The sequence below is a fragment of the Aedes aegypti genome, chromosome 2 (genome assembly GCF_002204515.2).
Source record: "Aedes aegypti strain LVP_AGWG chromosome 2, AaegL5.0 Primary Assembly, whole genome shotgun sequence".
In the NCBI taxonomy this organism is placed as follows: Eukaryota; Metazoa; Arthropoda; class Insecta; order Diptera; family Culicidae; genus Aedes; species Aedes aegypti.
In genome coordinates, this window is record NC_035108.1 from 257767318 (window position 1) to 257791937 (window position 24620).

The 24620-nt window shown below is 36.0% G+C and overlaps 1 protein-coding gene across 1 annotated transcript in view; it reads right to left on the reverse strand.

The window, feature by feature from the left end:
* Window positions 1–24620, reverse strand: part of LOC5566448 (nuclear receptor subfamily 2 group E member 1) — a 58177-nt gene that overhangs the window by 17358 nt on the left and 16199 nt on the right. The window contains exons 2-3 of the mRNA XM_021844852.1: window positions 15735–15815; window positions 7500–7661 (exon numbers count right to left, since the gene is read on the reverse strand). Of these exons, the coding sequence (XP_021700544.1) occupies window positions 7500–7661; window positions 15735–15815 (243 nt within the window). The remainder of the gene's footprint in view (window positions 1–7499; window positions 7662–15734; window positions 15816–24620) is intronic.

Here is a 24620-nt window from a genome sequence, read left to right on the forward strand (position 1 = left end):
GCTTCCCCCCATGCGCTGTTGCAGCATCAGCATCAACCCCGACCAGCCGACGGGATGGAAAAACCGGAAAATCATCATGAGTAGCGTACTTGAAACACGAAATTAGTTAATTTATAATTAATTTAACCTCGGTGGGAGAAACGAAACGTGAAACTGATATTTAGATCCCACGTTGGGTTTTGTTTCCCTTTTTTTTTCGGCGAATAGGTGAACATTTGTGGGTAAAACGAAATCAGCGGAAACATACAGCTCCTACCGCAAAAAATAAAACACAATTTATGGCAAGCGCCGCACTAGACAGCGGACTAACAATTGTTAACCAACAAAGCACTGTGACAAACAGTCGAAAAATATTACACATGAAAAGTTTCCCAGACCTAAGCGAGAATCGAACTCGCACACCAAAATTTTATTTCTTTAAAACAGCAAAATTTTTGCTTATATTTCTTGTGTTGTAAATTCAGCAATCGATCCAGTAAAATGAAATTTGCTGGATCTTTCAGCAACTCAAATTCGCATAAAAATAATAGCATGTTTACTGCCCGAGTAGGTGGAAAAAGCTAACCAATATCATAATTTGTTGTTCTACAGTAATTAATGACGATAATAATCAGCTATTGGTTTGTTGGAGATAAGAGGTAAATGATCATAAATAATATCAAAAAATAATATGGAGAAGTATTGAACAATATCTTGTTAAGATATTATAAGATCAAAACAATATCTGGTAAGTTCATTGATTGACCAACAAATCAATATCAAAATATGATCTGACAGATGACGATGAATAAAAATAATCAAAAAGTCGGCAACCTAGATCGATACCTTGACCTTCGGATCTATAAATAGAGATGCTAACCAATCGGCTATGCCTACCAGTTGGAAGTTAAAAAGACACCGCATGCTTCCAGTGGGCGATTATGTCCTTTGAAGGAAGCACCACACTAGACAACGGACAAGCATGCAACGCCCAGTGGCACAGTCGAAATACGTTCTTGACGAAAAGTTTTCCGGACTGAAGCGGGAATCGAACCCACAGTTCATGAGAATGAGAGCATCGTTGTCTTCGCCTTCTGAGACTACTTTTCGCTTCTAGAGATTGTCTTGACGTCACACTGTTCAGTAGACTGATGCAAATTTTGAAGTTTTTGCTCCCCTATGCTTAAACGGTGTCAATTATGATGAAAATCATTCTCCCAAAATTTGAAGTGATTTGGAAGAAATTTGGTTGTGCACACGCCATTTGAAGTTTATATGGAAATTACTATGGAAAAGCCAAACCTTTTTTGTTCAGTCCTCTATCTGCTCGTCATAATAATATATGAAAAAGCGAACACACTCTTCCCATGTAAAATTTTCCCAGCTACAACTTTGCCGAAGACCACATTTTGTTTGGACGTAAGGATAAATTGTTATTCTTGATTTCAAAGTCTAAACCATGCTGAGATGATCATTCAATTACCTTCAGAGCAACACTGCTGTTTTGCTGTAGAACATAGTAGCCTGGATTACTTAGATCTATTCTTCCCGCCAGGAGCACCACTGTTGCCTGCCGAATAGTTGGTGAAGCTTACTGAAGGCAAACCCACTTTATGATGATGAATAACAATTTTTCCTGACGTGCAATCAAAATGTGGTCTTCGGCAAAGTTGTAGCTAGAAGAATTTCACATGAGAAGAGTGTGTTCACTTTTCCATAAAATATTATGACGAAGAGATAGAGGGCTGAACACAAAAGGCTGGCGTTTTCCATAGTAATCTCCATATAAACTTCAAATGGCGTGTGCACAGTCAAATTTCTTCCAAATTATTTCAAATTTTGGGAGGATGCTTTTTACCATAATTTAAATCGTTTAAGCATAGGGGAGCAAAAATTTTGAAATTTGCATCACTCTACTGTTCAGTCCTGCCATTTTGTTTTCGGATATGTTTTGTTTTTTTTTACATGTTTTCAGATGTTGAGCTATAGCGCTGAGATTTATAAAATCTTCGAACATATTTTCAATATCAAATTGAGATATGCGATCATAATTTGTTCGTATCGAGATGTGATTGTGATTTTCCGCCTTCCCGGGTGACCATTAGGCCGTCCCTTATTTTTCTTAAATGCGAAATGTTATAAGTTCGTCATTGTGAAGTGCTCGTTTTGGTAAGAAGAAAATCAGGTAAAAATTTGAAGTCCGTACGTGGACGCTAAGTGGTCCCCCAACGACTCTAAAGGTATTAGGTGTAGATGACTCCCGTTCGCCAAATCGAGCTCGCTGCTCTAGTGTACGCAACATGAGTACGAAAAGCCACTTGTAACAAATTGATAATTAGCAAATAACTATATGTAAAACAATATTTTATACTGTGGATAGCTTCATAACACTGCACGCTGACATAAAATTCATAACTACAAAGGGATCGTTCAAATATTACGTGACGCAACAGGGGGAGGGAGGGGGTCTTCCGTAGTGTTACGGTCCATACCAAAATTTTAAATCTTTCATACAAAAGCTGTGACGTGGGATAGGGAAGGGGGTCTAAAATTGGCAAATTTTGTGTCACGCAATATTTGAAAAACTTCTATGCTGATGATCAACGCGCGCAGGACAATTTGTTACTGGTGGCTCTTCGTACTCATGTTGCGTGCACTAGAGCAGCGAGCTCGATTTGGTGCACGGGGGCCATCTGCACCTAATACCTTTAAGGTCGTTGGGGGACCACTTAGCGTCCACATACGGACTTCAAATTTTTACCTGATTTTTTTCTTACCAAAACGAGCACTTTACAATGACGAACTTATAACATTTCGCATTTTAGAAAAATAAAGGACGGCCTAGTGACCATCCAGCAAAGTACATTTTAATTTGCTGAATAATCATCACTTGATTATTTATTACTCTCGTAGGATTTCTTGCTGGTTCAAAGCAATTTCAGGCCGCCAAATTTTGATTGATGCAAAATTTAAGTTAAGTTCGTAAAAAAAACAAATGCTATTCCGTTGCTAAAAACATTTAATTTCACAGTAAACAAAATCCTAAATTTTCTGGGAATTGGGAGGAACCAGTAAAGCCGTTGGCCGTTCCGGTATTGTTACCCTAGAAATAAACACTTGAGTTATTTATCAATAATTAGTGTTTAATTAAATATTGTACTTACTCAGATATACAAAAAAGGACGACTAATAGATTTTTTTTCTCACGAACCTCCATGCTAATTTGCAAATGAAAGTAAGGGATTTTTTTTTAGTTCCTCGGTTGACATGTACAACTGTTGCTGGAGTTCAGTAATTATGTTCACTGGTTTACAACAAAATTTCTAATCGATTGTTGATTATCAATCACCTGTCATATAATTTCAATAATCAATAAACCTGATGATGTTAACAATTACCCAGCAAGTTAAATTGCTGAATTCAGGTAAACAATTTCAGAAGTGCTGTACATTAGTAAAATTGTGTATTGCTGAATTGGTTTCACCGAACGAAATTGCTGGAAGACTGATCGAAAATTTGGTGTGCATACTAGCACAATGCACATAAAACGGGTGCACGACGTTAGGCATAAATACGATAGACATAATGGACGTTTGGCATAATGGACGATAGGCATAATTTCCAAAATCGTAACCTCTTTATAACGTAACTCGATAAAACGTAACTTTTTTTGGTTCCCATTTATTTTTTGAATTTTTATTATAAACATAGTTTAACATTAGTTTACGCTCTCACTGGAACCAAGCCTGCTACTAACTTCAGTTTTATATGAAAATTTTTATCAATTTTTGATTTAGACTTTGCATTAAGAAACAATAGATGAAACTCAGATTAGACTTGTGTGTCATCGTCGATCCATTTAACGTTTATTTTAAAATACATTTTTTTCTAAAACTGCTTGAGAAAATATTGAAGTATAGCTTTAGGAATTTCAACAGATATTCTACAAATAATTTCTCAAAGAATTGATGTTTCTCCTGGAATTTATCCACAGATTTCAACTAGAATCAACTGGAATCAGGCACCCTAGCCTCCAGAGATTCCTCCAATAATTTTTCCATGGACTCATCTTGAACCCTTCTGATAGTCATGTATAAATATTAAGACATATTACTCAAATAATTCCGATAGGGATCTCCCAGAAAACCCACTAGTTAACCCTCCGGATATTCATATTTAAAATTTCTGAGATTTTCTTCAGAACTGTTTCTAGGGATTTCCAGATTTTTTTCCAAAGTGATTTCAGAGATTCATCCAAGAGTTTCTAGGAAAATTTGATCAATATTGGATTAACGGATTCCTGTCTTGAGGATTGCTTGAAGAAATTTATCAGAACAATCTCATTGAGTTCCGCCAAGAAATGGTTCAAATGTTTCTCCAGGAATTTCTCCAGAATATGTTTAAGGACTGTTTTTCAATGAATTCTGGATTCTAGGAATTTCATATTTAGAGATTTTGAATATTTCCAACATTTTTTTTAATATCTCTTTAAATTCAACTGTGCCTTTGATCAAGAATTTCAACATGTAATTTCTTCAAAATATGAAGTGAATTCTTCAAATCATTTAGTCAACGATACTTTCAATACCCGAAGTTTTTGCAGGTGTTTCTATCCAGAGATTCATAAAATATTCCAGCAATTTTCCATGAATGCTTCCAGAACAATCCAGTAATAGTTTGTGGAATGCTCTTGAAATCATTCTTGAAAAATCGTATGGATTCGTCCATAAACCTGAAAAAAAAAAAAATTTTCTCGGAATATCTCCAGCAATTTCATAATTCATTTCTGCAGAAATCTCCGAGGATTTATCCAAGAATCATTCAATGTACTACTGAAATTTCTTCAAGGATTCTATGTGGAACGAAACCCTTCTTTGATAACATCAGGAATTTCTTATGAAAGTTCTTTCTGATTTTTTTCAGTGAGCTCTCCAAGTTATTAAGTATTTGTTTAGAGATTTTTCCATGGATTTTTTATGACACAATTTTATGCAGATTACTCCAAAAACTGTACAATTTCCCTAGATCTTCCAGAGAATTATCCTAGAATACCGCTGATAGTCCCAACAGGTAAGAAACTTTTTCTTTGAAAATCTCTTATGGATAGTTCTACTTTTGGATGAAGATTTATAGCAATTCTTCATGAATTCTTTTATTTATTGCATTGAATAATAATTCATAAATAATAAATTTTAGAATTTAACCATGAAAATAAAATTTACAACGAAAAAATAAAATTGGCTAAATAATGAATAAAAATTGTTATAAAGACTGAAAATACCAGCTAAGTGAATAATATCAATTTTGGAATCATTTTCTCATTAAAAAATACATGCTAAACTAAATTTAGGAAAAAAATTGCTTCTCCAATCACTTTTGGGTAATCGGCAAAAAATTATAGAAGCCGTCCAACCTACTTAACTTTCAATTGCAATATTTTTAGGGCTCAGGTGCCATAGCGGTAAACGCACTGCTCTTCAGCAAGACCAAGCTGAGGGCTTGGATTCGAATTCCATCGATAGAGGAATGTTTTCGTAATGGAAACTTTCTCGACTTTTCAGGGCATGGAGTATCTTCATGCATACAAAAATGGCCAATTGGCAAAGAAAGCTCTCAGTAAATTACTGTATACGACATTAGAGTGATGCAAATTTTGAAATTTTCGCTCCCCTATGTTTAAACGACTTATATTATGGTAAATAGCACCCTCCCAAAGTTTGAAATGAATCGGAATAAATTTGACTGTGCACAGGCCATTTGAAGTTTATATGGAGATTACTATGGAAAACGCCATCCTTTTGTGTTCAGCCCTCTATCTCTTCGTCATGATATTTTATGGAAAAGTGAACACAATCTTCTCATGTGAAATCCTTTCAGCTACAACTTTGCCGAAGACCACACTTTGATTGGACGTCAGGATAAATTGCTATTCATCATCATAAACTGGGTATGCATTTTGCATGCTCAACCAACTGCCCGGCAGGCAACAGTGGTGCTCCTGGCGGGTAGAATAGATCAAAGTAATCCAGGCTACTATGTTCTACAGCCAAAAATCAGTGTTGCTCTGAAAGTAATTGAATGATTATCTCAGCATGGTTTAGACTTTGTTATCAATAATAACAAATTTTCCTTACGTCCCATCAAAATGTGGTCTACGGCAAAGTTGTAGCTGGGAAGATTTCACATGAGAAGGGTTTGTTCACTTTTCCATAGATTATTACTTCGAGCAGTTAAAGGACTGAACACAAAAGCTTTGTCTTTTCCATAGTAATTTCCATATAAACTTCAAATGGCGTGTGCACAACCAAATTTCTTCCAAATCACTTGGGAAAATGATTTTTATCATAATTGACACCGTTTAAGCATAGGGGAGCAAAATTTTCAAAATTTGTATCAGTCTAATACGACATATAAGTGCTCAATAGAACACTAAGCTGAGTAGCAGGATCTGCTCAAGTCGAGACATAATACCAGAAAGAAGTGGATGAAGAACATTTTGCAATAAGAAAAAATGAATTAAAAAGCATGAACATTGTTCACTGCATCATAAATCAAAAATTAATGATGTACTAGTTTAAAGCAAATAAACGCGCTCATGGTGAGCTGTTTTATCAAAATTCCCGCTTAAGCCTTAACAGAACAACTATGATATTCCTGTGGTCACCTACACTGCTGAACCATTTCGCACCATTCCATTACACAGCAATCAACTTTCGGTGGCCAAAAGGATAAAACTTTATCTCCTGCGAGCGAGACATCAACCGTCTTAGAAGCGGAAAAGCGAAAAAGTACAACAGGAGTGAAAATGGCGTTAAAAGGGGATTATTGAACTCAAAATTTTGGTTTGTGGCGAAAGCCTCTTTCTCAGACGTGTTTGTCATTTTTCAACTCAATTTATGGTGGAGTGAGTGGAAGACGTTTCGCTTCGCCAGGAGCAGCTGCCGATGGCTTAGTTGCGAATTATGTTCTTTCCCAGCCTGAAGTTTCATACTGAGGTAGGGAGCCGGAAAGGAAGGCAGTAAAATTCCGACCGAAATTCGAGGGTGGAAACTGACTACCCAAGCATTTCATTGGCACCATAACTCAAAGATCAAAAGCGCGTTGGGTTTTGACTCGATACTAGAACGGTGTTCTCTTCTATCTGCTAAAGAACGCCTAGGTTAACGCTTCATTTGAGGTTGTTTGTACAAATATTTCAACTGTGCATGTAATCTCCAAAGTGAAAATGAGCTGTGAAATCGCTGAAGGATTTCCCGGCTGGGCGAATAAGGTGTGGAAGCTTCGTCAGCTGTGTTTGCCTCCTGTAATGTGATTTCGTTTGCACATCTCGGCTTTCGTCGAACCGCAACACAGATTGATTGGTATTCAAAATCGCGACACTCCATCCTAATGAGTGCGCATTAACCGTGAACACGCTTCAGGCTTCTTGCATGGTAATCCCTCCAATGGTTCACCTCTAGGCGAAACTTGAATCCAACAAAATGGATCCACTTAACTTCATACTACTTTTGCCCACTTACCGTCTTTGTTCATCGCGGATTGGAAGCACTTGGATAATCGACAGGCTCGACACTGGTTCCGATGGGTTTTGTCCACTGGGCACCGACCCTTCAGTTCACCAGCCGCCTTGCAGGTGTAAACTCGATTCCGGTGTATACTGCGTTTGAAAAATCCAGAACAGCCTGTTGGAAGGATATAATATGAACAAATAAAATGATGATAGGATTGATTATTTTCTAAAACATATTAGTACTGCTGCAAAAATGCACTTCTTAAAATTTTTCAATTAATATGAATTGTTTTTTTTAACTTCTTTAAATATTAGTATCATTCCAAACATAACATTCATTTCTTATATCTAGGTGTTCTGTGTTAGACAATACTATCATCCTAATTTGGTAAAACAAATTTTAGATTTTGTTAACATTTTGTTAACAACATATTACATTTCATTTGCCGTAGCAGTTCAGATGTTTTTACAGGTGAGTTGATTTCACCTGCTTATAAGAGAAAAAATAACACGTTTTCAATTTATTAGGGGAATTTTTTTTTATCTCCGTACGGGTTTGGGCCGAAAGGTCTCAGATTTTCATGAAACTTTTTCCACAGGCAGACCTCATCAATATATGAATAAAAAAAATGAGAAAAATTCAGGGTCGCCTATTTTCCCGGAAAACTCAGTTGGAAATTTTTTGTTTCCCCCTGACACTACTTACTTTGAAAAATCATAAGTCAAGAACGAAGCATCATAGAAAAAAGTTTTTTTTTTGTGAAAATGAAAGCAAATTTTCTCAGGAATAAAAAAAATATATTAACTGAAAAAAGTTTTCCACAAAATTTTCCACCGTTGAGAAAATTCGTAAAGAAAATCCGGAAAAAACTATGCTCCAACTCGTGGAAAATTTTCAAAAAAATATTTTTGAGAAAATAATTTCATGAGCTTTAATTGCTGAAATTTTTGAAAGGTAGGTACTTTTTTTTCGTTTTTGAGTTATGGCCAATTTTGTAAAAAATGTGCAAATGTGCAACTTTGAGCCTTTTCTTTCGAAAAATCATAACTCAAGAAAGAAGCATCGTAGAAACAAAGTTTTTTATGAAAATTAAAGCAAATTTTCTCAGGAATGAAAAAAAAAAATATTAACTGGAAACAGTTTTCCACAAAATTTTCCACCGTTGAGAAATTTCGTAAAGAAAAGCCGGAAAAACTATGTTTCAATTAGTGGAAAACTTTCAAAAATATAGTTTTGAGAAGGTAATTTCATAAGCTTGAATCGCTGAAATTTTTGAAATGTATTTTTGTTTGTTTTTGAGTTATGGCCAATTTTGTGAAAAATGACCATATAACCCTTTTCTTTGAAAATCCATATTTCAATCGAAGCATCAGAAAAACAAAGATTTTTTATCAAAGCAATTGCAAATTTTCTAAAAACATCTGAAAAAAAAGATATGGGATTGGTTTTAATGAAGTATAAGTCGGGATGGATGATATCTTTCATGAAAAATTACACTGCTAAGAAAAACTGAAAAAAAACTGTTTCTGCTTCAATTTTTCATTACACTGAAAAGGGATTCTTTCTTTTCTATGGAACAAATAAGATTATTATTATTATTTTTTAATTTTATTTATTCAATTATTCAGTATATAATTTACATTTTCATCTTAATGCAATGTCGGTGTAGGTGCTGAGGCTCATTTTGTTGAGACCAATGAGTTTTTGTGTTTGTTTCGAATTAATTGTGACGAATCTTTTGGACTGATTCGCATTGGAAACTGTTTTCCAATTGGATATAATTTGACTGGACAACCAGCTGTTCAGTTCAATATTTAGTGAACAGTTTGATATGCCAAAGAATGGCTCAGGACCAATGAGTGTATTGGTTAGCTCATTGGCAATTTCATTACCCTCTAGACCCGTATGCCCCGGGATGCAATATACACACTCAATCTGTTCGGTAAAAATAACTGGGTTTTTGAACTACCGAAAAAGTCAGTAAACTAAAACAAAATGTCAGAAATCGAAAAACAGAGATTTTTCACTGAAATTTTGCAGAGAGCTTTCTTTTCATATCATATATCGATAAAAAATAAAACATAATTAAATTTTCTTTTCAATTACGCGTGGCGACAGTTTTCATTTTACTGACTTTTTCGGTAGTTCCAAAACCCAGTAAAATTTTACCGACCCCAGTAATTTAATCTAAGTGTGTAGTTTAACTCGATTGCTAATGGCTAGGGTTTTTATAAGCAAGAACACATTCCCACACTAATTTTGAGTTAAAAGTGTAAGCTTTCAGAGTATGAAGAGCTGCTTGGCTGTCTGAGAAAATACGGATTGTGGCATTTCTGTAATTCCTATTTACGCTGAGCTGCACACATTCAAACTTCAGCCTGAAAAACTGTAGGCCACTGTCCGAGAGGGACAGAGATTTTAGTTCTTGCTCCGTGCACTCCAGATCCAGAACGATTGTTCATTCTCGATCCATCAGTGTAGAATTTGATTGAGCCTGGAGGATTGATCGTTTTAGCCTCAGAGCGCTTTTCTCAGCATCCATCTTTATGAATTGATCTATCCGGGGCAGATTAAGCATTGCATCTAGGGCGAATGAAGAGGTGCTGCGAACTGCACCAGTAATGGCGACGCACGTAGCGCGTTGGATTTTGTTCAGCTTGGCTCTAGCCGTAACCTCGTTTGTTTTTGGCCACCAAACTAGGGAAGCGCAGGCCGAACGATGGTTTTATATATCCACATGATCATTTTAAGTTTTCACTTCTTTCCACAGGTCTTTGAGCAGACCCACAGAGAATTGAGACCTTTATTTACCATGTTTTGAAGATGTGTGTTCCAATTTAGTTTAGAATCACGCGTAATGCCAAGGTATTTGACTTCATTTGAGTAAACCAATTGTGTTTGATTAAGGAAAAGAAGTTGCAGCTGTACCTTTCTGCGCTTTGTGAAAGGAACAATCGTAGTTTTTGAAGGATTTATCCCCAGTTTTTCTTTCAGACACGAGGAGGGCGTGTAATCGAGAGCTGATTGCATTCTTGCTAGGACAACGCTTTCAAATTTGCCGCTTACAATGCACAATGGTCGGAAAAAAGTGAAGTTTGGCCAAAACTATTTTTATCGCCTTAATCGATGAAATATGTAATCTGAATATGTTCTTTGGCGTTTTTGTTGTTTCTGAAGGGGTTATTCACAAATTACGTAACTTTGAAAAAAAGATTTTTTTCAAATTAAAATTGTTATCAAACTGAACTGAAAGCACAAATTCTGTTTATATTTGATCGAGTTTGATCAAAATGTGTATGAATAGTGGTTGTATATATTTTAATTAAACTTTGTATGTAAAATATCGTCAAAATATATGTAAAATATTGAATTATTCAAATAGCTCTAACTTGCAAATCAGCAAATTTCTGCAAAAATTTTGAAGGATTTTTGTGAGATCTAAAGATGCTTTTTGATGTGCAATATTCGAAATGGCGCCGACATGTTCATGTTCAAAATCATCAAAATTACTAAAGTGTAATATTGAATAGTATTAAAACTTCAACCAAATATTTTTTCCATCCTCTTGCTTGATAAAAGTGTTGAACCATAAGCTTTCAGATTGTGGGTAACTTTGGGGAAATATTGCATTCCTAAATTATAAATTTTGTGCTTTATTTTATAGTTACATTTTTTAATTTTTTGACTTCAGCCGGTTTGCCGTCATAAAAGTCATAGAAATTTAAATTTTAGTTCAATTTCAGTTAAGGATCATAATAATATAACACATGAGGTATATTTTAAAATTAAAAAAAATCATGAAAATCTCAAAAAAGTTTTTGGTAGTTTTGGCTGCCCCTTTATATGGAGCCCGACCATTGTGCAATGATGACAACATCATCAGCGTAGCCAACAACCTCGAATCCTCTTTTTTCCAAGCTATTAAGAAGATCATCCACCACTAGAGACCATAGCAAAGGTGAAAGTACCCCTCCCTTGTGGCCATGACAGTGGCGCACGATCCGCTCAACTCGGATGAGATTCGGCGATTTGCTAGCATAGCATGTACCCAGGTAGCAATGCATGGGTCATATTTTCTCCTATGCATTGCTGACACTATAGACGAATAGGAAGCGTTATCAAATGCACCCTAAACGTCAAGAAATGCCACGATGGTGATTTCCTTTGCATGAAAAAATTCCTCGATCTTGTTGACTAGCATATGTAGTGCTGAGATCGTAGATTTTCCACTTTGGTAAGCGAATTGGTATTTGGAAAGAGGCATTGCTTCCATAAATTTTGAATTTATTAACTCTCCTAAGACCTTTTCCATTATTTTAAGCATCACTGACGACAGACCTAGCTTCGGCTGGATATATACTAAAATTGGAACGATGCAGAGAAGATTAACATGGCCCAAAAGGGCTTAGAGCCAGGGTCCAATTGAGAAATATTATTTTCAAAATTTTTGTTTCTTTATCGTGAAAAATGTTTTTTGATTTCTTTCTGCAAATCCTGCCATATAGTTTTCATAGCAGGATCGCGAATGCGTTGAAATTGCCTTCTCCTCACGTTTTTAAGACGGATCAAGAGTTTAAGATCATTGTCTATAATCACGGTTTAAATTTTACTTCACATTTTGGAATTGCAATGCTCCTGGCTTTAACTATGGAATTTGTTTTAAGAGCATTGTCAATATCAAGTTTTGTTTGTAAAGAAATGTTAACATCAGGATTAGAGTTAATATATGTTTCATATATATTCCAGTCGGCTCGAAAATAATTGAAAGTGGAGCTGATAGGATTGAGAATCGCTTCATGGGATATTTGAAACGTAACAGGGACATAGATGACTACCCGAGCAACACACATGTTATAATTGTGTATTATCAACTGATATATGACTAGTTTTGGTCATATATCAGTTGATAATACACAATTATAACATGTGTGTTGCTGAGGTAGAGTCGGTTAAGACCAAATCATTCGAAATTAAAAAAAAAAACGAACGGCTACTTGACGGAAAAAATTAGTTTGTGAATGAGCATGATTATAATCTTCTTGATGGGTATGATTTTTAATCAAGCGATCGTTAACTTAAAAATGAGCATTGTTCTACACTATACCAAGGGAATTCCGGAAACGACCGTTATCGTAACGAACATTACCGTTCATCTGTCTGGTACGAGCCTCGACGACTACGTGAAGGGCAAGCCCAAAAGTTAGACTTATGATTGCCATCGCAATTTGCGCATATGAACTTATCGGTAGCTTCCTTCATAGAACCGACGTCCTTAGCTTGAGAAAAACCTCCGCAAATCATGCAATTAGCATCCATGCGGCAATGTTTTGTTCCATGACCCCACTTTAGGCACCTACAGCACTGAGTGGGGTTTTGAAAATTTCCTCCAGGTTTCTGGAAATGTCACACGGACATCGAACATAAGTCTAGCTTTTTCTAAAGCTTAAATGTTATTTAGATCTTTTTTTTTAGTGAACTAAATAATATTCATGAGAAAGCTCTTTCAGAACAATGCCAGATTGGGTTCCCTTTTTCATAATGATTACTCACTTGAGAGACCATTCAAGACAACTTTGAACAAACGTTCAGTTTTGTCGTCATAAGTAAAAAAATTGTGCTTCTTCTCTTCAAGATGTTTGCGATCAGTTTTCCTTTCGTTGCGATTTGGAAGGAAACCTTGATTCCCCTCATGGAGTTCAAGATCTCCTGCCTAAATCCCCCAAATTCGGAACAACTGACCACGATAGGCGGCACTCTTTCTTTCCTCACTTGAATCAAAGAGCCTGGGCTAGAGGGTGCTTCGATTTGAACTTCGGAAAATTTGTCTAGAGCATCGAACTGATTGCTCATGTCGATACAATTATCAACAATATTCATTTCTCCCTTGGAAGAAAGTTCGCATTCCTGAGAAACGTCCTTTCTTCCATTCTTGCCACGTTGCGTGACAGTTTTAAATCCCACTTTTTTGGAAAAAAGTTGTGAATTCAGAGATTCATCCTTCCTTTTGTTTGTAGTTGCAACCATGTTTAGTGAATAAACGAAAGATGACGAGACCTCCCAAGAGGTTTTTTTTCCCAAGACGGTGTCCAAGAAGGATTACCACCGCTAGCTTTCGCTAACGGGTTCAATGAATAATCGAAGGCACGGGTCCAAACAAGGATCGTAAAGGGATCAATAGTAGAAAGAATAGTACTGAAAAGTACCGTTTACAATTTTAGCACTGAAAGGTACTGTTTTTGTAGCACTGAAAAGTACTGTTTTATTGTTTTAGGTAGTTAATAAAAAAATTCCAAGAGCAGAGAGAATTCGTGTACGCACAGTACGAACGTACGATGCGCACTGCGATGCATTGTTGATGACTGCTTTCATTGTACTCCAGCTGCAGCCCTCAAGTAAGGATTTATCGAGCTCACCCTCTTCCGGTAATGTAGCATCGAGTATGCAGTGGCGACATTCAATTACTTTAGCCGCTTTAAGTCATACCGAGGTGGCGCTTTTTATCCCAGGCTTTTTGAACAGATGTTTCTTTTTAAATCACTCCACGTTTGGCCACGACCCTTGATGCAACATCGGAACTATGCAACTTGATAATGCTAAAGATGAAGAAACGTTATCTTCAACCTGCACATGCTGTCGGTGTCTGGCCAGTGGCCACCACTCGATTAGCGCTTTTGCATGTCACCATCACTATAAAAACTGTATCCAGATGATGATCAGTTCTAAACGTTTGCACAATTAATCCTGTCCAGCACATTTCAGGTGGCGCTACTATGTTGAACTCGTGGACCCTCAGTACGTCGGAGAAATTCTTGTGCTCCCAATGAAGTTTGAGAGATCTACAGTTTCACAATCCGAGTTTTCAATAAAAAGTTCTTACAGGGGGAGATCATCCAGTACCGGACACTTAAGTCACTAAATTCTTAATTCGAAAAATATTGATTTTATGGGCTCGTGTTACCCATTTATGATAAATATTATCATTTTTATAGTGTACAAAAATAAATTTGAAAATATAAATATGAATTTTGACACTGCATTTTAATGATGAATTGTAGTACCAAATTGATCGATCTCGGAAAGTGGCACCCAATACCGGACACGATCTGGAAATGCCTCTAATTCTGTAAATTTAAACATCATTGAATGTGTACACTTTAGGAATAGTTTATAATTACCAATTCAATGCATTTGCAACATTTACAAGAATAATTTGAGTTTTTCTTAGTTCGCAAGATGCCTATCAAAAACCTCTTTCATATATGATGAAAAATAGTACATTTTACGATGTTGTTCTGAATGTTCATTCTTCTTGATTTTATTGCATGTTTGATACCATGATCGACGGAACCCATGAAAAATGAAAGTATTCTGAGACACTGATGCAATAATTACAAAGATATCATATAACAAATCAAGCTGTCCGAAACTGAGGGACAGGAGGTACTTAACCAAAATTGTAATTTGTCCATACATAGTTCAATTATGGTACAAAATACATTCATACTGTCAATTTAGGATTATGTTCGATCATGCTTGCGGGATCCAAAGTATTTTTTCATATTCAAAATATTTACTAAATAGGCTCAAAATTAAGTAGATACGTCAATTTTTAAAAGATTTTCAAACTTTTCTACTTTTTTAAAAAGTTATGCATATTTCAAGGATGTGTTATTCTACGTAAACATTAGTCTACATAATAGCTTTCTTTTCTACTAATACACCATCTTGATTGGACCATGATTTCTCAATGTTTTGATTTTGTCCGGTATTGGGTGCTGTCCGGCACTGGGGGATCTCCCCCTACGTCCCTGTGGTCTTCGCAGATTATTTCGGTCCGTAATTTCGTGTTGATGTTTCTGTGTAAGTGCTTTTTGAGGACTGGTTTGCAAAGCCTGACACCAACCTTCTGGATTACCGACTATGATGCGCAGTTGGATGAAGAATAGCCGGAGTTTGCATGGGGAACAGAGGCTGTTGTAACTTACTCAAAACATAGGAAATAGACGCTTCAGGATTGCATAAGCCATTCCGCTCTTCCCTTTCAGCATACGACGTTTTTGAAACGGTCAGCCGATACCATTTAATTAGGTGGTTTGCAAAGAGAAATTCCCTTTTGTTTATATACAGCCACTACTGGGTATCAAGGGTTTATTTGTAAGATGTAAGTGATTTTCTTTACATAGTGATAATTAAAGATTAGATGATTTCTGAAAATTATAATATTATAATGATTTCAACTCTTACCGTCACAACTGTAGATGCCATAGTGTTTTCCTGAGCTACGATCCCCACACACCTTGCATGGGATGTCGAGTAATCTGTCACCTCAATAATGGAGGAAAAAAGGAATGAAAAAGAAAACAGATTAATGAATTGCCTGCCTGATCAGTTTTTGATCAGGCTCAAAAAAAGCTGCTCAAAACCATTGATATTAGGATATTATGGATCTAATCTCTGCTAATTTTGTTTTTAAACCCTTCCCGCTGGCTATTTTCCGATCCTTTTCGAGAATATACGCAAACGAAATTGAACAAAAATAAAGCATTTACCCTCTTAGACCTAACAACCCCTTTCAATTAAAAATGTACACATCCTCGATCAGAGTGGGCACATTTTTCACCACTTCAAATGAGCCTACATATTTTCCCTCCTAGTCTAGTTGGAAGTTAGAAGGCTTTCTTGACTACTCGACACAGTTGTCTGCAGGGCCTTGGACCTTTTTAGATTGGGCGTTGTTGTTCGTGAATTTTGCCAGTGTAATCCTCTGCCGATGGTGTGTGTTTTCATGTGCTTCAGTTTTTTCCTCATTATACTGTGATACAGTATCAGCTCGCATATTGTGTGGCAGCCAGGAATTTCCCATGCCAAAAACTCGAATTGGCGGTGAAAATGCAAAAAGCGTTAAAGCGAAAAAGTGAGAAAAGGGATTGTTGATCTTTTCTTGCTTTGTTACTTCTTGGCATTAAATGTGGGGTGATTGGAGAAGATGATTTTTTGGCAAGATGATTTCATTTAAATGAAATCAATACTGTACCCGATTTTTTTACATTGATAGTAGATTGTACGTAGCTCAATTACTGAATTATCATGAGGTAAGTTTTACTTGGAAATCGGTGTTACTGAATTGAGGCTAACTTTACATGTTGACTCGATTCATCGATTATACCAAATTCTTTGTATCGATGTGTTCGAAACTAATTATTTGCTGAGATTTTTTAGTTAGAATATTTATAAAAACAAACGATTTTAAAAAAACAAACGATGAAGAATATGATGAAAACCATTTGCATTTCATTTTTTAACACCTCGTATAAAATCATGTTTAAAATTCAAAATAATTCATTGAATGTTTTAATGCTTGTTCAATGCTTAGTTTATTTTTCATAACTCAGTTTCAAAGGGCTTCTTTTCAGGAATGGTTACGAATTGTGGTCAATAAATCTTATACCGATTGATTCATATTACGGACATTTAAGGCCTCAGTGAAGTAGGTATAACTCATCAGAAAGCATATAAACCGAATCATTCTGTATGATTCCTCCGCGTTATCGAGCCTTCAAAACAATTGATTTTCGAATGGTGGATGAAGATGTTGATTCCGCAACACGAATAATTTTAAATAAATAGAAATGTGTGGGCTTTTCATGATTCTTATTCCGGACGCTTCCTTACTTTTGCCTCATATTGCGGACACTTTGATTCGAATTCCGGACAGCTCTTTAAAATCAAAGATAGAAAAGTCAAATCATTATTTGAGATAGGCAAATCACTAAAGAGGCGTCTAAGACAGTTGAGCATTATAAATACTCATAGATATCAATGGAAAATGTTGACTAAAACGAGCCTCGAAAGTGAGAACTTTTGAAAGGAAAAAATTGAAACATTTCGTGTGTAATTTTTCCCATACAAAGTACAGTGTCCGGAATTTTTATTTAAAGAAAAAATTAGGTGCCCAAGCGCAAAGAGATGCAAGTGACATTGTTGTCGGTTTGGAGTTGAGCATGTTCAAAATGTGTATGTTCACTGTTTCGGCTGTTCAAGCTTTAGGTTTTTTTTTCATTAAACTGATAAGTTATACCATGACCCCACAGTTATGGATCAAATAGTGTGGAGTCCAACCTATAAAATTCAATAAAACGACATGGAAAATGTAAAATTGTAATTCTAAATCACGAATCGTATCGTTTCAAATTGGAACTTCGATTAGTAAACTGTTTTGAGTGTAATATTTACATAGAATTACATAAAAATTAAAAATTGTATCGGTTCCTGAAAACCATATTTTGGATCAATTTTCATATTATGGATCAAATTGTGACATGTTACGGATCAGTGAACAAATTCAAGAGATTTTCAACTCAATGCAACTGTATTGCATGATTTGGCGAAAGTTAACAATGCGTCACATATTACTGCAAAAAATAGCAGTGTTAGAGCTGGAAACAAGGGTCAAATGCTCTTTTTTTGTGATACTGCATTGTATCAGGTATCAGGTATCAGAAGGCCGGCTCCAAAGGCACGTTCCCCACCAGTTGGGAGATTCGTGCCATCGCCATATTTGAGCCTATTTCATCATCTACCCGATTGGAGAGGAAAGGGAAGGGAAAGATGGGAGGAAATAGGAGTGGGGTCCCTTGAAGAGGGAAGATCGCATAAGCGAAATGAGAGCATGTAGCTCCATACCACAATGGGTTCGAACAGCGCCCTAAAAAGGGCACTGCAAAACGCATGAGCGTAGAGAGCCTATAGCTCATTACCACAGCCGGTTAAGAATAACAGAATGTCCTGAAGATTCAAGCTTCTGAATTCAGTTTCACTTAACCCTCTAATACCCAACCCCGCCTTTAGACGGGGTACACTTTGAAATTTTGTGTATTTTTTCGTAGCTCGGAAATCAAAATGATTTTATTTTTGGCTTATACCTTGACTCATAACACGCATATAAGAAAGGTTTTTTATGACTTTTGAAACTTTTTTGTATTTTTGGAAATTGTTTGAAAAATTGCATTCTTATATAACCTACAAATGCCTGGGCTTCATTTAACGTGTAATATAAAAAATCGTACCTTTTATATTTTTCTACGATTAACCTATCACAAAAGAAGAGCCTGGTGGTATTAAAATCATTTCAAACCTGTTTTTCCGTTAGTTACACGGAAAATAAAATACGCTCCGAAAAAAAATAAAAATTTAATATTTTTAAAAATACCGTAACAATTTAAATTTTTATTATTGCCAAAAATCAACAACTAGAAAAGGCTTCAAGAAAAAATGAAAAAAGCTAGGGATGTTCAAAAATAAAAATTATAAAAATCAAAAACCAAAATTTAAAAATTTGCGAATAAAAATAAATAAATGCCCAAAACGTGTTTAGAACGATTTTAAATAACGAAAAATAATACTTAAATCGAAAATAAAAATTTGGGTATGAGAGGGTTAATAAGTGTTTACCAAGTAATTGGAATCGCATTTGCGCAAAAACTGGACAGTTACATATCAGGTGATACGAAGTTCCATAATCGGAGTCACAACTATCACACACAAATGAGTCAACACGCTGAATATTTGCCATGTGATAGTTGAGTCGGCAGTGTCCTGTCAACGCTCTGACCAAGAGACTGCAATTCTGCTTTGACAGATTTGTTAAATACTTCGCCACCTTTGGAGATGGCTCAGTAATGTACAATTTTGTTTGACGACATGACTCCAAACTATTCCAATATTGCTTGTGCTGAGTTGCCGCCCAAGAATGTATCTGAAGCTTCACCCAGCACTTCGAAATTGGAATAGCCGGCTCAGGGCCAATGAAGTCATGCGATGCTCCATCGCGAGCTAGCTCATCAGCCAATTCATTTCCAACGATGGAAGAATGGCCAGGTACCCATACAAGGTTTACAGAGTTGACTGAATTCAGTTACTCAATTTGAGTTCGACATGCGATAACAAGCTTCGACCTTGAGTTGGCCGAAGCGAGAGCTTTTATAGCAGCTTGACTATCTGAACAGAAGTATATGACTTTACCCATTACGCGCTGTTGAAGTGCTGATTGCACTCCACACATAAGGGCAAATATTTCCGCCTGAAAAACGGTGCAGTTTCTACCAAGCGAGTAAAACTGATTCAGCCTTAGCTCACGAGAATATACTCCTGCACCAGCTCTACCTTCAAGAAGGGAGCCATCAGTGTAACATACTATATTGTTTGATATACTTCTTTCCAAATAGCCAGACGTCCACTCTTCCCGTGAAGGGAATTGTGTGATAAATGTCCTGTAAGGAAAGTGACAAGCAATTGTGAGATCACTTGGAGCAAGGACAATTTTGTCCCAATTCACTAAAAGTGGAAACAACGAAGTGTGTGTAGATCTACGATTCACTGGATTTTTCTCCAGTAGATCCAGTACCCATAAACGGTAAGAGCAAGAAAGTGCTTCTTGTTTAAGATATATGTGTAGTGGCGCAACGTCGAAAAGGGCCTCGAGCGCTGCTGTGGGAGTTGTAGAGAACGCACCAGACATCGCCATCAAGCACATCCTTTGGAGATGGCCCAATTTTGATTGGATTGTTCTCACTTTGCCCTTTTGCCACCACACAAGACATCCATATGCCAATATTGGTCGAACAACTGTTGTGTAAATCCATTTGATATATTTGGGTTTGAGGCCCCAAGTTTTACCAAAGGTTCGCCGGCATTGACCGAAGGCCATGCAAGCTTTTTTGACTCTGAAATCAATGTGAGGTGTCCATGAAAGTTTGGAATCTAGAATGACTCCGACATACTTTACTTGATCAGTCACATTAATCTCAGTGCCAAAAAGACGTAAAGGTCGAATTCCATCGCGGTTTCGTCTTTCCGTAAAAAGAACAATAGATGTTTTATTCGGGTTAACCGAAAGGCCATATTGGCGACACCAACTCTCGACTCCCTGAAGAGCACTTTGCATTAGGTCGAATAGGGTGCTTATGCACATACCAACTATCAGAGCTAGATAGTCGTCGGCAAATCCATAAGTTGGAAAACCGCTATTATTGAGTTGCCTCAATAGCGTATCTGCTACGAGATTCCACAAAAGTGGTGATAAGACTCCCCCTTGGGGGCATCCGCAAACACTCAATTTTCGAATCGCTGCTTGACGCAATGTCGAGAAGAGATGTCGGTTTTTGAGCATTTGATGAATCCAATTTGTGATCAATGTAGGTAGCCCATGGTTTCGTGCTGCTTCCAATATGGCATCGAAAGACACGTTATCAAAGGCACCCTCAATATCCAAGAAAACACCCAAGCAGGATTGCTTCTGAGCGAATGCTTTCTCGATATCGTATACAACTTTGTGTAAAAGAGTCACAGTGGACTTTCCAGATTGGTAAGCATGTTGATTCACATGAAGAGGCATGTTTGCCAAATAAACATCACGGATGTGATGATCGATTATGCGTTCCAGACATTTCAGAAGAAAAGAGGTCAGACTGATTGGTCTAAAACTCTTCGCTTCCTCATACGACGAACGTCCTCCTTTCGGGATAAACTTTACAGTAATATCACGCCAGGATCTGGGAATGTACCCGGTAGCAAAACTGCTTACAAGTAGCTTTTTCAAAACATGTTTGATAAACTCAAACCCCTTTTGGAGCAGAACAGGATAAATCCCATCCGCTCCTGGAGATTTGAAAGGAGCAAAACTATTAAGTGCCCATTGAATCGATTCAGTAGTTACGATACTGCGAGCCGAGGCCAGAGACTCGTAACTACATGAAAATCGGTATCGGTTCCTGAAAACCATATTTTGGATCAATTTTCATATTATGGATCAAATTGTGACATGTTACGGATCAGTGAACAAATTCAAGAGATTTTCAACTCAATGCAACTGTATTGCATGATTTGGCGAAAGTTAACAATGCGTCACATATTACTGCAAAAAATAGCAGTGTTAGAGCTGGAAACAAGGGTCAAATGCTCTTTTTTTGTGATACTGCATTGTAGTAACTGAGACATGAACTGTTTTCGCTCCACACCAAGTTTTCCACCCATGTTTGTCTGCTAAAAAAGGAAATTTACAAACCTTGATGTTTTATTAGTTTTATCCTTAGTGCTATTGTCTGAAAATGTCGAATCCAAAGCTTAAAATAGCAGAAATCTACATTCTTTGGAAGTGATCGATAACAGTGGTAAACAATCATTTCCTGGTCCATATTATAAATCAATGCTGCTAATATTGGGTATTTAGAACCAACAATCAAGAAAAATGTTTTCCGAAGATAAATTCATACTAAATCGAAGCGAACTAACATAATACATGCTACAGCATTTGAATGTTACCACCTGTGGGAGCTTATGAATGCTGACGGTACTTCTTACAGAAAACGATCAGATAATGACAGCTGTGTGGTACCAACTAAACATTTGACAAATACACCGTTATTTAACGGTTGAATGTTGTGGTTCACATTACAAATAGTAGAAGACAAATCGTATAACATGGGAAAAATATGTTTTACGTCAACGTTTATGTTTTGAGCGAGTTATCCGATGTTGAACGCCAAAGTGATCCGTAACTGTGTGGGCAAGGTACGAGACATTTAATTTTTTGCGTGAGTGAGTCTTTCTCGACCACAGCTTCTTTTAGAGTCTATAGTAGGACTTCCACAGATGATGCACATTCGTATAAACGTTTAGTTTGGTGTTTTGCAGAAGATTACTGAACTATACTGCCACTCACGTTTTCAGCATATATTTGTTATTTGAACGACAATTAACTAATACCGTCACCCCACAGTTATGGATCAAGAGTCATTTTAATGAATCAAACATGATTAAAAATCATAATGACGCTGTAAAAAACATAGTTTAGCGTTTTTATTAACACTTCCATAGTTATTAGCGGTGAGATGTCTTTAATCCAGGGTAACACTGATCAATCTTTTGGATATTTCTTAAATATTTCAGTTGAAAAAGCAAATGTTTTATATTTTTAAAACAAGTATAGCTCGTGACTTTATACTGTATTTTGTTTCTTGTATGATTTAAGCATGTTTAAAATAATGTTTAGGCATTTTTTTTATTTAGCTGATATGGGGTAACATTAATCAACTATAAGTCATATCGTTTTTGAATTATTTCAAAATTTAAGACACCTAGAACCGCGGAATACGCCTAAAGCTAGGCAATTTCCTAATTACATTCTTCATTGTTAACAGTAATTCGTTAATGTTGCCTAATTGAACATTCTCATGAAAGTTCTGATAACGGAATCGTTTTCGGCGATACCATTTTTAGTAAGAATCACATTTTCCTTGCTTTTATCGCTTGCAGAACTTATGTGAGGCATGAATCTTTGGTAGTGTCATCCTTACTCTACTATTGATACATAGCAAAATTATATCAGCTTATGTTATTATGATATGGAGATTTTCTGTCTAATTTTCAGCGATGTATGTTTTTTAGTTTTTGAGATATATTTGTTTGAAAATAAAAAAAAAACAGTTATTTTTCATCGGCACACACTGTAGGTCTCAGCGCATTAGATTTTTTTATCTTCAAAAAATCATAACTTTTGAACAGCTCAACCGATTACCATTTTTTTTTTATAGAATTAAAGCTTAAGATTTCAACTTTTGAGAAAAAATATAAAACTCTGAAAAATAAATCTTTTAAATGAAAAAATATAAAAATTTCCAGTTTTTTTTATATTTGCTCACGTCAAATTTTTTTTAAGGGATTTTATATTTTTTCTGAAAAGTTGAAATTCTAAGCTTTCATTCCTTAAAAAAAGATTGAAAATCGGTTGAGCTGTTCAAAAGTAGGGACAATGTACCAATAGCCGCATAGCTAAGGATAAATATGTATGTATGTATGTATGTATGATGCCACCATCCTTGCTTGAGTCTTGCTCTGCTTGTGGTTCCACTCAACAGTAAGGTCAAATTTCATTACCTATCTGAATTCAACATACCATTGTATAAAGGGCCAAAAGGGGGGTGGCGGACCCGTAAGCAGAGACACTTACGCGAAACCCGCGGGAAGAAGAGAATCTCCTTCCAACAGTATGATCCAGCAGATTGAATATTGAAATATGCAGTACTTATCGAGCTTTCCACGGGATGGTTTGTTAGAAGAAGGGCGCGTCAAATCTTTTACAACTGTTGGAGAGAAAAGTATTAGCCGCGAACAATTAACATTTTTCCTCCTGACTCCGATTGGCACTCCACTTCATTGTCCAGTTGTAATTTCAATGATGCCCTGATGCTCCCTCCCTTCCCAATATATGTTTCATATAAAACAATATGATATAATATAATGAAGAATTTAGAATAATAAAATATATAATATAATGAAGAATATAGAATAATAAATTATATAAAATAATATAATAAAATGTAATACAATACAGTCAGCTCTCCTTTAACCTATAATTACTGAACTTAGGAAGGTATCGATTTATTAGGAGTTGCAAGCATTGATTGCAGCAAGATTGATTCGCCAATTTCATTAAGTTTAGGGATATCGATAAAGGAGAGTTGATTGTACTATAATATGATATAACACAGCACAATATACTCTAACACAATATAATATGGTATATCACAATAAAATGTCCATCCAGCTAGCGTCCTGCGGTTGAATGTTTATTATAGATTATTTTTTCAAATTTAACATGGTGCATTTTGTACATACCGTAAAACGAGATGAATAGAAAAAGTGAGGCGAATAGAAACAAAGCGGCTTACAGTGAGAGATGCGACTATTTTGTAATGATAAACTTATTTAATAGTTTTATTTGTTTTCTTCACAAAATAAAAACTTTTTTATATTTCATAAAGATGCACTTTACTGAACAGTGTCCCATAATGGGGCGAATAGACACCATTTTCATAAATCTTTGCATGATATAATTTTTATTATTTTAACAGCAATTGCGATCTGAGCCAAGGAAGATGCGACCCATATTTGAAATTAATAAAATTGGGTTTTATCCAGACGGTTTAATTTGTACACATTCGAACATGTCGGACAGTGTTTCTATTCGCCCCATTTTACGGCACTTTCAAAAAAGAAGCTATGGTCTTCGTTTGGTATCCTATTCGTCCATGTTCCACCTATCCTGAAGAAAAATTTATTATAAGTGATAAA